Source organism: Martes martes, assembly GCF_963455335.1.
Source record: "Martes martes genome assembly, chromosome: 10".
In the NCBI taxonomy this organism is placed as follows: domain Eukaryota; kingdom Metazoa; phylum Chordata; class Mammalia; order Carnivora; family Mustelidae; genus Martes; species Martes martes.
The window spans coordinates 73,647,411-73,662,091 of record NC_137898.1 but is presented as its reverse complement, the minus strand read 5'-3'; the positions used below and the strand labels follow the sequence as shown (position 1 = coordinate 73,662,091).

The following is a 14,681-nucleotide window of genomic DNA, read 5'->3' as shown; positions in this document are numbered from 1 at the left end:
TTATTAATAACACATGTGTAAGGTCTGCATGTAGCAGGCTCTTGGGTGGGGGAAGGCATTGTTAACTGTTCCTCATTTATTAAGATGTTGACATATTTCTACTCAGGAAGATTATTTAAAGCCTGGATATAATTATAATCTTAAAGTTTTAATTTATTACCTTAATTATAATCATAATAATTATCATAATAGTTTCTTGGTAACTCTAGGAGAAAGTTCCCAAAGATAACTCTAAATCTGCTGGATGTCTATCTTGTACCACACCATACTGGACTCTTTAATATATCAGATTCGTTTAATTATAACAATATCTTGGTGTGCCTAGGTGGATCAGTCGGTTAAGAATTTGCCTTCGGGAGGAGTCAAGATGGTGGAGAAGTAGCAGGCTGAGATTACATCAGGTAGCAGGAGTCAGCTAGATAGCTTATCAAACCATTACAAACACCTACAAATCCAATGGGAGATCGAAGAGAAGAAGAACAGCAATTCTAGAAACAGAAAATCAACCACTTTCTGAAAGGTAGGACTGGCAGAGAAGTGAATCCAAAGCTACGGGAAGATAGACCATGGGGGGAGGGGCCAGCTCGCGGAAAGCAGCAGAGCAACGGAGCACAAAATCAGGACTTTTAAAAGTCTGCTCCACAGAGGGTCATCACTCCAGAGGCTAAACCGGGGTGAAGCCCACATGGGGTCAGCGTGGCCCCAGGTCCCGCAGGGCCACAGAAGGATCGGGGGTGTCTGAGTGTCACAGAGCTCGCAGGTATTAGAGCGGGAAAGCCGGCTACAGAGACAGAGCCGAGGAGTGAGCTCTCAGCTCAGGGTTACCTTGAGCCAGTCACAGACTAGGTAAGCTCAGAGCACAGCCAGAAGCCAGGGAGAAGGGAGTAATTGAGCGCTTTTCTCTGAGGGTGCACTGAGGAGTGGGGCCCCAAGCTCTCAGCTCCTCTGGGCTGGAGACTGGGAGGCCACCATTTTCATTCCTGTCCTCTGGAACTCTACGGAAAGCGTTCGGGGAACAAAAGCTCCCGAAAGTGAACCTGAGCGGTTTACTTAGCCCGGCCCCTGGTAAGGGCGGTGCAATTCCGACACTTGAGAATCACTACAACAGGCCCCTCCCCCAGAAGATCAACAAGAAATCCAGCCAAGACCAATTCACTTACCAAGGAGAGCAGCGGAGTCCCAGAGGAGGAGAAAGCAAAGCACAGAACTCATGGCTTTCTCCCCATGATTCTTTACTCTTGCAGTTAATTTAATTTTTTTTTAATTTAATTTTTTTCTTCTGCTAAATTTTTTTAACTTTTACCCTGTTTTTTAACATTTTTTAACTAATTTATCTTAACAATACCTTTCATAAAAAAATAATCTTTTTTGAACCTTCATTATTATAGTCATATTTTATCCTTCATTGTATTTAACTCTATTTTTTGTATACACATAGGGTTTTTTCTTCTAAAAATTTGGGGTACAGGGGCACCTGGGTGGCTCAGTGGGTTAAAGCCTCTGCCTTCAGCTCGGGTCATGGTCCTGGGGTCCTGGGATCGAGCCCCGCATCGGGCTGTCTGCTCCGCGGGGAGCCTGCTTCCCTTCCTCACTCTCTGCCTGCTTCTCTGCCTACTTGTGATCTCCGTCTGTCAAATAAATAAATAAAAAGTCTTCAAAAAAAAATTGGGGGTACAACTTCTTCTAATAGATCAAAATATACCCTAAATCTAGCTCCGGGCTTGTTCTAGTCTCCAGCCAAAGCAAGTACTCTCCACTTTATTTTTCTTTATTCTCCCAACCAACTTACTTTATCAACTCCTTTTTTAGAAATTAAAAAAATTTTTTTTCATCTTTATAGGCATATTCCATACCTTCATTGTGTTTACCCTTATATATGTTTTTCATTCTTTAAAAATTTGGAAGGTAGTTTCTTCTAAGAGACCAAAATACTCTCAAAATTAAGTGGGTGACCCTGTTCTAGTCACCAGTCTAATATATATATTATTTTTCCTTTTTTATATTTTTTCTTTATCTGTTTTCTTTTTTTTAATTTTTTTCCTGAACTTCTTTTTATCCCCTTTCTCTCCCCCATGATTTGGGGTCTTTTCTGATTTGGTTAAAGTGCATTTTCCTGGGGTCTTTGCCACCCTTTTAGTATTTTATTTGCTCCTTCTTATACTCTTATCTGGACAAAATGGCAAGGCGGAAAAACTCACCACAAAAAAAAGAACAAGAGGCAGTACCAAAGGCTAGGGACTTAATCAATACAGACATTGGTAATATGTCAGATCTAGAGTTCAGAATGATGATTCTCAAGGTTCTAGCCGGGCGAGAAAAAGGCATAGAAGATATCAGAGAAACCCTCTCTGGAGAAAAAACCCTTTCTGGATAAATAAAAGAACTAAAATCTAACCAAGTTGAAATAAAAAAAGCTATTAATGGGGTGCAATCAAAAATGGAGTCTCTTACTGCTAGGATAAATGAGGCAGAAGAAAGAATTAGTGATATAGAAGACCAAATGACAGAGAATAAAGAAGCTGAGCAAAAGAGGGACAAACAGCTACTGGACCATGAGGGGAGAATTTGAGAGATAAGTGACACCATAAGATGAAACAACATTAGAATAATTGGGATTCCAGAAGAAGAAGAAAGAGAGAGGGGAGCAGAAGGTATATTGGAGACAATTATTGGAGAGAATTTCCCTACTATGGCAAAGGGAACAAGCATCAAAATCCAGGAGGTGCAGAGAACCCCCCCTCAAAATCAACAAGAATAGGTCCACACCCCATCACCTAATAGTAAAATTTACAAGTCTTAGTGACAAAGAGAAAATCCTGAAAGCAGCCCAGGAAAAGAAGTCTGTAACATACAATGGTAAAAATATTAGATTGGCAGCAGACTGATCCACAGAGACCTGGCAGGCCAGAAAGAACTGGTATGAGATATTCAGAGCACTAAATGAGAAAAACATGCAGCCAAGAATACTATATCCAGCTAGACTATCATTGAAAATAGAAGGAGAGATAAAAAGCTTCCAGGACAAACAAAAACTGAAAGAATTTGCAAACACCAAACCAGCTCTACAGGAAATATTGAAAGGGGTCCTCTAAGCAAAGAGAGACCCTAAAAGTAGTAGATCAGAAAGGAACGGAGACAATAACAGTCACCTTACAGGCAATACAATGGCACTAAATTCATATCTCTCAATAGTTACCCTGAATGTTAATGGGCTAAATGCCCCAATCAAAAGACACAGGGTATCAGAATGGATAAAAAAACAAAACTCATCAATATGTTGCCTACAAGAAACTCATTTTAGACCCAAAGACACCTCCAGATTTAAAGTGAGGGGGTGGAAAACAATTTACCATGCTAATGGACATCAGAAGAAAGCTGGGGTGGGAATCCTTATATCTGATCAATAAGATTTTAAGCCAAAGACTATAATAAGAGATGAGGAAGGACACTATATCATACTCAAAGGGTCTGTCCAACAAGAAGATCTAACAATCTTAAATATCTATGCCCCTAACGTGGGAGCAGCCAACTATATAAACCAATTAATAACAAAATCAAAGAAACACATCAACAATAATGCAATAATAGTAGGGGACTTTAACACTCCCCTCACTGAAATGGACAGATCATCCAAGCAAAAGATCAACAAGGAAATAAAGGCCTTAAATGACACACTGGACCAGATGGACATCACAGATATATTCAGAACATTTCATCCCAAAGCAACAGAATACACATTCTTCTCTAGTGCACATGGAACATTCTCCAGAATAGATCACATCCTGGGCCTTATATAGGTCTCAACCGGTATCAAAAGATTGGCATCATTCCCTGCATATTTTCAGACCACAATGCTCTGAAGCTAGAACTCAATCACAAGAGGAAATTTGGAAAGAACCCAAATACATGGAGACTAAACAGCATCCTTCTAAAGAATGAATGGGTCAACCAGGAAATTAAAGAAGAATTGAAAAAATTCATGGAAACAAATGATAATGAAAACACAACGCTTCAAAATCTGTGGGACACAGCAAAGGCAGTCCTGAGAGGAAAATATATAGCAGTACAAGCCTTTCTCAAGAAACAAGAAAGGTCTCAAATACATAACCTAACCCTACACCTAAAGGATCTGGAGAAAGAACAAGAAAGAAAGCCTAGACCCAGCAGGAGAAGAGAAATCGTAAAGATCAGAGCAGAAATCAATGAAATAGAAACCAAAAAAACAATAGAACAAATCAACGAAACTAGGAGCTGGTTCTTTGAAAGAATTAATAAGATTGATAAACCCCTGGCCAGACTTATCAAAAAGAAAAGAGAAAGGACTAGGGGCGCCTGGGTTGCTCAGTGGGTTGAGCCTCTGCCTTCGGCTCAGGTCATGATCTCAGGGTCCTGGGATCGAGTCCCGCATTGGGCTCTCTGCTTGGCAGGGAACCTGCTTCCTCCTCTCTCTCTCTGCCTGCCTCTCTGCCTACTTGTGATTTCTCTCTGTCAAATAAATAAATAAAATCTTAAAAAAAAGAGAGAGAGAAAGGACCCAAATGAATAAAATCATGACTGAAAGAGGAGAGATCACAACCAACACCAAAGAAATACAAACAATTATAAGAACATACTATGAGCAACTCTACGCCAACAAATTTGACAATCTGGAAGAAATGAATGCATTCCTAGAGACATATAAACTACCACAACTGAACCAGGAAGATATAGAAAACCTGAACAGACCCATAACCAGTAACAAGATTGAAACAGTCATCAAAAATCTCCAAACAAACAAAAGCCCAGGGGCAGATGGCTTCCCAGGGGAATTCTACCAAACATTTAAAGAAGAATTAATTCCTATTCTCCTGAAACTGTTCCAAAAAAATAGAAATGGAAGGAAAACTGCAAAACTCATTTTATGAGTCCAGCATCACCTTGATCCCAAAACCAGACAAGGATCCCACCAAAAAAGAGAATTACAGACCAATATCCTTGATGAACACAGATGCAAAAATTCTCACCAAAATACTAGCCAATAGGATTCAACAGTACATTAAAAGGATTATTCACCACAACCAAGTGGAATTTATTCCAGGGCTGCAAGATTGGTTCAACATCTGCAAATCAATCAATGTGATACAATACATTAATAAAAGAAAGAACAAGAACCATATGATACTCTCAATAGATGACAAAGTACAGTATCTCTTCCTGATCAAAACTCTTCAAAGTGTAGGGATAGAAGGCACATACCTCAATATCATCAAAGCCATCTATGAAAAACCCACTGCAATTATCATTCTCAATAGAGAAAAACTGAAAGCTTTTCCATTAAGGTCAGGAACACAGCAGGGATGTCCATTATCACCACTGCTATTCAACATAGTACTAGAAGTCCTAGCCTCAACAATCAGACAACAAAAAGAAATTAAAGGCATCCAAATCGGCAAAGAAGAAGTCAGACTATCACTCTTTGCAGATGATATGATACTATATGTAGAAAACCCAAAAGACTCCACTCCAAAACTGCTAGAACTTGTACAGGAATTTAGTAAAGTGTCAGGATATAAAATCAATGCACATAAATCAGTTGCATTTCTCTACACCAACAACAAGACAGAAGAAAGAGAAATTAAGGAGTCAATCCCACTTACAATTGTGCCCAAAACTATAAGATACCTAGGAATAAACCTAACCAAAGAGGCTAAGAATCTATACTCAGAAAACTATAAAGTACTCATGAAAGAAATTGAGGAAGACACAAAGAAATGGAAAAATGTTCCATGCTCCTGGATTAGAAGAACAAATATTGTGAAAATGTCTATGCTACCTAAAGCAATCTACACATTTAATGCAATCCCTATCAAAATCCCACCCATTTTTTCTAAAGAAATGGAACAACTAATCCTAAAATTTATATGGAACCAGAAAAGACCTCGAATAGCCAAAGGAATATTGAAAAAGAAAGCCAAAGTTGGTGGCATCACAATTCCGGTCTTCAAGCTCTATTACAAAGCTGTCATCATCAAGACAGCATGGTAGTGGCACAAAAACAGACACATAGATCAATGGAACAGAATAGAGAGCCCACAAATAGACCCTCAACTCTATGGTCAACTAATCTTCGACAAAGCAGGAAAGAATGTCTAATGGAAAAAAGACAGTGTCTTCAATAAATGGTGTTGGGAAAACTGGATGGCCACATGCAGAAAAATGAAATTGGACTATTTCCTTATACCAGAGATGAAAATAGACTCAAAATGGATGAAGGACCTCAATGTGAGAAAGGAATCCATCAAAATCCTTTAGAAGAACACAGGTAGCAACCTCTTCGACCTCAGCTGCAGCATCTTCTTCCTAGGAACATCGCCAAAGGCAAGGGAACCAAGGGCAAATGAACTATTGGGACTTCATCAAGATCAAAAGCTTTTGCACAGCAAAGGAAACAGTTAACAAAGCCAAAAGACAACTGACAGAATGGGAGAAGATATTTGCAAATGGCATATCAGATAAAGGGCTAGTGTCCAAAATCTATAAGGAACTTAGCAAACTCAACACCCAAAGAACAAATAATCCAATCAAATATGGGCAGAAGACATGAACAGACATTTCTGCAAAGAAGACATCCAGATGGCCAACAGACACATGAAAAAGTGCTCCGCATCACTCGGCATCAGGGAAATACAAATCAAAACCACAATGAGATACCACCTCACACCAGTCAGAATGGCTAAAATTAACAAGTCAGGAAATGACAGATGCGGGTGAGGATGTGGAGAAAGGGGAACCCTCCTACACTGTTGTTGGGAATGCAAGCTGGTACAACCACTCTGGAAAACAGCATGGATGTTCCTCAAAAAGTTGAAAGTAGAACTACCCTATGACCCAGCAATTGCACTACTGGGTATTTACCCTATAGATACAAACGTAGTGATCCAAAGAGGCATGTGCACCCGAATGTTTATAGCAGCAATGTCTACAATAGCCAAACTATGGAACCTAGATGTCCATCAACAGACGAATGGATAAAGAAGATGTGGTATATATACACAATGGAATACTACGGAGCCATCAAAAGAAATGAAGTCTTGCCATTTGCGACAATGTGGATGGAACTAGAGGGTATCATGCTTAGTGAAATAAGTCAATCAGCGAAATACAGCTATCATGTGATCTCCCTGATAAGAGGAAGTGTAGATGCAACATGGGGGGTTTAGGGGGTAGGAAAAGAATAAATGAAACAAAATGGGATCGGGAGGGAGACAAATCATAAGGGACTCTTAATCTCACAAAACAAACTGAGGGTTGCTGGGGGGAGGGGGTCGGGAGAGGGGGGACATTGGGGAGGGTATGTGCTATGGTGAGTGCTGTGAAGTGTGTAAACCTGGCGATTCACAGACCTGTACCCCTGGGGATAAAAGTACATTATATGTTTATAAAAAATATGTTTTTTATATGTGATTATATGTTTAAAAAAATAAAAAATTAAAAAAAAACTAGATTAAAAGAAAAAAAATCATTGATCCTGTTCATTAAGATATATAAGAAGACATTCATTTTATTTTATCATCCTGGCATTTCAGATGCCTTTTTTTAAATGCATATGGATTTGTTTTAAAACATTTTTAACAAGAGATATTTATGCTATCCTTTACTGAGCTCCAAAAATATCTTCCTTTTATTTTAGCAAACAGTGCCATTCTTCAGGACATATCTGAGCCCTGTTAAATGGTGAGTGTAAAATCCCATGTTTTCATGAAAAATTAATTCACAGTTTAATTATTAAAAAAAAAAAAAGAAGAAGAATTTGCCTTCAGCTCAGGTCATGACCCCAGGTTTCTGGGATCGAGCCCTGCATTAGGATCCCTGCTCAGCGAGGAACCTGCCTCTCCCTCTCCATCTGGCTCTCCCCCAGCTTATGTTCTCTCTCACTCTCAAATAAATAAATAAGGTCTTTTAAAAAATTGTCACAGTATCTCTTTGTGCTATTCTGATCCCAATATTTTTGGTTAAAAAGCTGAGATTCATGTGGTTGAAGCAAAATTTCCAAGGTCTCTTAATGGTTAGCTGATAGTCAAGCCTTAAACTCGCTTTTTTTTTTTTTCTGATTTTAATTCTAGCGTTCTTTTCATGGTTGCCATATACAAATGCCCTATATTAAGCAGATTGGATGTGAATTTAAAGATCCTTGCAATTTAGTTCATGTAATAATAAATTAGTGAAAAATTAAGGGTTGTAATGTGCTTTCCCAATTTAAAGGCTTTGGGGATAACATTATAAATACATAAGGGTAGGTACTTTCTCAAAAGAAGCTGGTCACACTAGATTCACTAATTCATATGAAAGAAATTAAATTTTACCTGATTCTTGTAGATTGCTATAATCATAGCCCAGATCTCTGGATGAAATAAAAAAATCACCATTCCTGTACAGAGGTATAAAAGGAACCATGTAGGATTCCCGGTTGTGTCCAATGGGTGCATTGGCTTCTGGATAAACTTCTTGAAGAGGATGGTGCCTTCGGAGCCACTGTTCAAAAATACTGCAGAGGAAAGGATTATTCAGACCCAAAAACATGTTATTTATAAAATATTTAGAATTCTTGGAGTAAAATAATAAGGCATATCTTAAAATCTCAAGACATGGAAAAATCCCAGATATATTTTTCATCCTTTGAAAATATTTTGTAAAGCACTAGTTCATACTGTCAGGCCCTGATGAAGCTCACTCATTTGAAAGAAATATGAGGGGCACCTGGGTGGCTCAGTGGGTTAAAGCCTCTGCCTTTGGCTCAGGTCATGATCCCAGGGTCCTGGGATTGAGCCCCGCATCGGGCTCTCTGCTCAGCAGGGAGCCTGCTTCCTCCTCTCTCTCTGCCTGCCTCTCTGCCTACTTGTGATCTCTGTCAAATAAATAAATAAAATCTTAAAAAAAAATGACAGTATTATTCAAAGTGATCCACAGATTCAATGCAATCCCTGTCAAAATCCCAATGACATTAAAAAAAAAAGAAAGAAAGAAATATGAGAGGATAACTTTGGAAAGGGAATTTCTTAGGTAAGTGAATCTACGTGACAAGTTTAGACCTTTCAGAAAGCTTCAAAGCAAGGATAATTATTGGTTGAGTGACAGCTGGGTTGAAATTACAAATTAAATATGTTTCTTGTCTCAAAGAAAGTTAGCCCAAAGAAAGAACACATAAAACTAAGTTAGAATCAGTTCTGGAATTTGGTCATTTTTTGGGTCACAGTAGGGAATTTTCAATTATTTCAACCAACTTGCCATGTTGTATGAAGGTATGCTTAATGAAACTTGGGGAGAGAAAGAGCTCTTCTCCAACAATGGAGACTAAATATACTTGGACTCGTTTCCCAACTTCCCCTGAAACTAGAGTATGGCCATATGATCAATTCTCAGTCAGTCAGATATACCCATGAAGTCTTTGAAACAGATATAGTGACACACAGAAACAAGAATGATGGAAAACTATTCTGGTCGTGGGCAAAAACAGTTGCAATAACTTTTGGGGAATTGCAAAACTGGCAGAATAAGCAAGGAACTATCCAGTGTTTTATATTATGGTTTTAGCAGATTTTGTGGTTGTTACCCTCCTCCTTCCTTGTCCCCACCTGTTTCTGAACTTCATTCTCCATGATTTCCTGACCTATTCAATATCCTCTTAGCAAAGACTTTTTTTGTTAATTAGCCAGAGTTAGTCTCTGTTGTACGCAATTAAAAATCCTGACTGGAACAAAAAGGTAAACAATTAAGGGACAAAAACGATTGAGTAAGAATACTCAAGTTATAGAAGAATTTATATTGTGTCACTAAAAATGTGAGAAAGAGAAGATTTTGTATTATCAGGTCATATAACAGAGGTTATATGACATAGATAGATCATACATACATGTGTGTATGTCTGTGTGTGTATATATATGTATTTATATATATAACATTTAATGTAGATCTGAGGTCAGAGAACTCCCCTTGAGCCTAGCTCTGTGTATGACTTGAGTTGGATGCTTAACTGACTGAGCCACCCAGGTGCCCCTTTGAGCAGGGTCTTTTTAAGAAGAGTTATGATTCTGACCAGCAGGAATGAGAAAGAAGATTCAAAAAGTTTGGTTTTTCTGTGTGTGCCTTAGTAACTGGCCTAACAAACAAACCCCACGTTCTATTCAAGTCCTAAAATTTTATTAATTAGCTTTTTTGTTTTAACTTCTGCAGGTTTCTTCTTTAGATAAAAGCATTACTTGTTTATTACATGCAATCCAGAAAATGTAAATGAGCAGAAATGAGAGAATTCATATAATCATTTCATATTTCTGTTCCATCTAGTTTATAAAATATGCATAATAACACTACATATATTTTAACAAAAAAAGAGAATTGTATTGTAGATAATGTTTTAAAGCCTATTTTATTTGTATTATGCGATATTTATGTTTAAAAAATATTTAAACATGCTTAAACAATGTTTACCAGCTTTTCAACTGGCAAATTGCGTCTATTAAACTTTGATTTAGAAACAGCCCACTGGGGCACCTGGGTGGCTCAGTGGGTTAGGGCCGCTGCCTTCGGCTCAGGTCATGATCCCGGCGTCCTGGGATCGAGCCCCGCATCGGGCTCTCTGCGCAGCAGGGAGCCTGCTTCCTCCCTTCTCTCTCTGCCTGCCTCTCTGCCTACTTGTGATCTGTCAAATAAATAAATAAAAAAAAAATCTAAAAAAAAAAAAAAAAAAAAAGAAACAGCCCACTGTTTCTAAACAAGCTACCAGATAAGGGTTTGAGGCAAAAATTGTGCCTTCTGTCAATTGAGAAAAATTACTATTGTAGTTCAACTTATAAATAATCTTTTATTTATAAAATAAATTTATAAAATATATAAATTTATAAGTTTATAAAATATAAAAAAACAAAAATTCTTTACCTACATAAGACAAGGACATCAATTCTTAGCACCAAAAGATTTAATGGATAAAACCATTAATGTGCTCACCCACCTTATCAACCTTTTAAAATGAAGGTATTAATCTTGATTAAATTCTTTATCGGTGGTTCTCATCTTCAGTTAATTTCATCAAACCATGTCTAAGATGACTCACATTGGAATACTGATGCTTAACTTAAATAATCACACTGACATTTTGGCAAGAACTTATTACCAAAGATTTATATAAACTGTATCTAGACAGTATTCTGGAAGTAGGGAAATATAAAGATGATTGCAGATGCAAATAGGAAGGAATGTGTTTTATATATAAAAGTAATGCAAGACATCTGGTTTCAAGTCTGATAGGTAAGAATTCTGGACACTCTCATCCTTATAGCAAGAAAAGGCTAGACAAATGGAAAATCAACAACTTTTCTTGGATCATGAGAGAATGAGGTCACAGGACAAAGGGTCACCCCCCCAAAAAAAACTACAGAGATAAGTACATCCAGGGGAACACAGCTGAGACTTGCTCACCAGGAACAGAAGCAGCTGTATCCATAAACCAATAGAGATACGTGAACATTTTGATGAATGGTTGGAGATTGAGTATGGCCTAACAGTGGTAGTCAGAAACTCCTGGGAGCCATAGTGTAAGGGGAACTCCCAAGCATTTGGGGATTTTAACTTCAGGAACTCTACCAGGTTTTCATGATGAAGACTGGTGAAAAATCCTCTCCTGGTCTTGTCAGAGGGAGGGAGAGAGAGACCGTTATGAAGTAAGTCCCCAGACTTCTCCATAACAAACCTCTTTCATTCAGAGGAAATAAATTTCCAGAGTCTTATCCCAACTAGGGGAAGGGGATTCCAGATTTTCTGTCTCACTTAAAAGAAAATAAAGCATAGGCACTTTGGTCAGAACTTCAAGGAAACAAATTGGGACTGCTGTAACCAAAAATGTAGGAGGGAGAGGGGGGAAAAAAAGCTATACAATTGAAGAAACAGTCATGAAGGTCACAGCCCCAAGACATTGGCCAAGTAAAAGACTGAAATTTAATATTTTAGGACACACACACACCCCACCTTGATATCAAAAGAACTCTAGTATAATGACAGGGATTGTAAGTGAAAGAGCTACAAGACAGGGGGCCTGGGTGCCTCAGTCGTTAAACACCTACCTTTGGGTCAGGTCATGATCCCAGCGTCCTGGGATCAAGTCCCACATGGAGCTCCTTGCTCAGTAGGGAGACTGTTTTCTTCCTCTCCCTCTGCCCCTCCCCCTGCCCATGCTAGCTCTATCTCCATCTCTCTCTCTCTCTCTCTCTGTCAAATAAATAAAATCTTAAAAAAAAAAAAAAGAGCTACAAGGCAGACAATCCAAAGACTAGTATATAAGAAAGCCCAAAGCCAAGAGTGAAGACTAAGACAGACCTAGGAAAATTTGAAGCCTCCAGCACCTACAGCTACAAAAATCACTAAACACAGCCCAACTTCTTGCCAATTAACATAAATCCTTACATTAAAGGCCTAGCTTCCTCAGTTCCTACTACTCAATAAAATATACTGATTTTCAATAACAAATCACATGGCATGCCAAAAGGTAAGAAAAAGACAGTCTGAAGAGACAAAGCAATCAAAACAAAGTAAACACTAACTCAGATATGTGATAGATATTGGAATTATCAGACAGGGAATTAATTGTGAAATAGTTGTGAATAGTATGTTAAGGGCACTCACAGAAAAAGTAAATGACATGCAAGAGCAGATGGGCAGATTGGTAGAAAGGCTCTAAGAAAAACTCAGAGGAAATGCTAGAAATCAAAAACACCGTAGCAGAAATGAAGAATGCCTTTGACAGGCTCATCAGTTGACACAGCTTAGAAAAGAATGAGTAAGCTTGGAGATAGAAACTTCCCAAACCAGAATGCAAGACAAAGAAAGAATGGGGAAAAATAAATCAATAACTGTGGGATAATTTCAAAAGAGGGTAACATAACGTGTAATTGGAATAACAGAAGGAGAAGAAAAAGTGAACAGAGCAGAAGAAATATTCTCCAATAAAAGGACCCAGAGGTACCCACTGAAACAACTCCCTATGGCCAAAGCTGGAACAATCTGAGCCACAGAATAAATAAAGTAGTAGTAGATTATCACCTAAAATGTAAAATAAATATAGAGGAGTCCTCACTGATATAAAGTAATGAATAAATAAATGGGGAAATACGTAAGTCTGCCATGCAGAATTTTAAATAATTATGTAGATACTCCAGATACTTAATGCAGGTGGTATATAACCCTGCACATAACGACTTCCTTCCAAAGAGTATTTGGGAAGAGCGGTGGAGTCATTTAACAGTTTGAGAAGCCTGACCAATCCCATCTCTGCCAGGTGATGAAGGTTAACATCGATAATCTTATGTTATGTTGATAGCCTGCAGCCTTGATATGATGTGAGGAGAATGGTGCTTACCTCTGTCATCTTCCTGACCAAAATACGTAACTCCAGTCTAAACATGAGAGCAACACCAGGAAAATCCCAATAGGGAGTCCTTCTACAAAAATCTGAGCAGTATTCCTCAAAACTGTCAAGGACATCCAAAACAAGGGAAGTCTGAAAACCTTTCACAGCCAAGGAGAGCCAAAGGGACATGATGATTACATGTAATGTGGTGTCCTGCTTGGGATCCTGCAAAAGGTGTTAAATAACTACTAAGTAATCTTAATAAAGTCTGAGCTTTGGTTAATAATAGATCAGTATTATTCCAATAACTGTGACAAATATTCCATATTAATGTTAATTCATTAATAATAGGGGAAATTAGATCTGGGGTATATGGGAACTTGGTTCGCTCTTGGCAACATTTTTGTAACTAGAAAACTATTCTTCAATAAAAGTTTATTATTATTATTTTTTTAAAGAACAACTAACAAGAAAGCCTTGATGTAGGTGGATATTTAGGAACTGATTTTCTTTACCTCCACCACCACCACAACAAAAAAGTAACCTACCCCTGTATAACAGAACAAGTTTTCATTTATTCATCTATTTTAGAAACAGATGAATATGTACATTCTGAGCATCTATAACAAACTGTCTCTGTGCAAGGGAATGTTCCCCAAGTTACCTTTGGTGAAGTTTCCTGTCCTTGGGGTACTTAGAGTCTAGGGGTGGAGACAGATACTAACGAGTAATTTCAAACCAGCAAATACTGTGCAAGAAAGCAACATGGTAAGAAGATGTGATGGGGAGACTTCATTTCATCTGCAGCCTCTTGGAAAGTCTCTGATAGTGTGTTAAACCCAGAGCTGAAGAAGACACATTTAGATAAGTGGTGAAAGAACATTTCTGAAGACTCAGAATTTGCAAAGGGCATTTGATGAGAAGTACATAGCAAGTCCAAGGAACTAAATGACTGTTCGGTCAATGGAGAGCAGGGACAAAATAGTTTAAGATCAGGCTAGAGAGGTAAATGGGACCCCAAACATGAAGTGCAGCATAAGGCATGTGAGAAATATTTGTATTTTTCCAAAGAGCAACATGGAGTCACTGTCTCTGGGATGGTAGGTGATAACTTTTAACGAATTGATATGATGATCATTTTTAAAAGATTGCACAGATTGCACTGTGGAGAGGGGCTGAAGGATAGTAAGGGATCCTTTATTATGCCTTACAGGGAGCAAGGAATGAAGAAATCACTGAGGAAGCAAGGTCTAAGCAAAAAGATGGTGTGTGACTGTTGAATCAGCACAACTGAAGGATGAGGTGT

At 38.2% G+C, this 14,681-nt stretch overlaps 1 protein-coding gene across 2 annotated transcripts in view; it reads right to left on the bottom strand.

Annotated features, from left to right (window-relative positions):
- TYR (tyrosinase) overlaps positions 1 to 14,681 on the bottom strand; it is a 96,487-nt gene that overhangs the window by 8,628 nt on the left and 73,178 nt on the right. For both annotated transcript variants that reach the window (XM_080817129.1, XM_080817128.1), the window contains exon 4: positions 8,343 to 8,524. In XM_080817129.1, the coding sequence (XP_080673255.1) occupies positions 8,343 to 8,524 (182 nt within the window). The remainder of the gene's footprint in view (positions 1 to 8,342; positions 8,525 to 14,681) is intronic.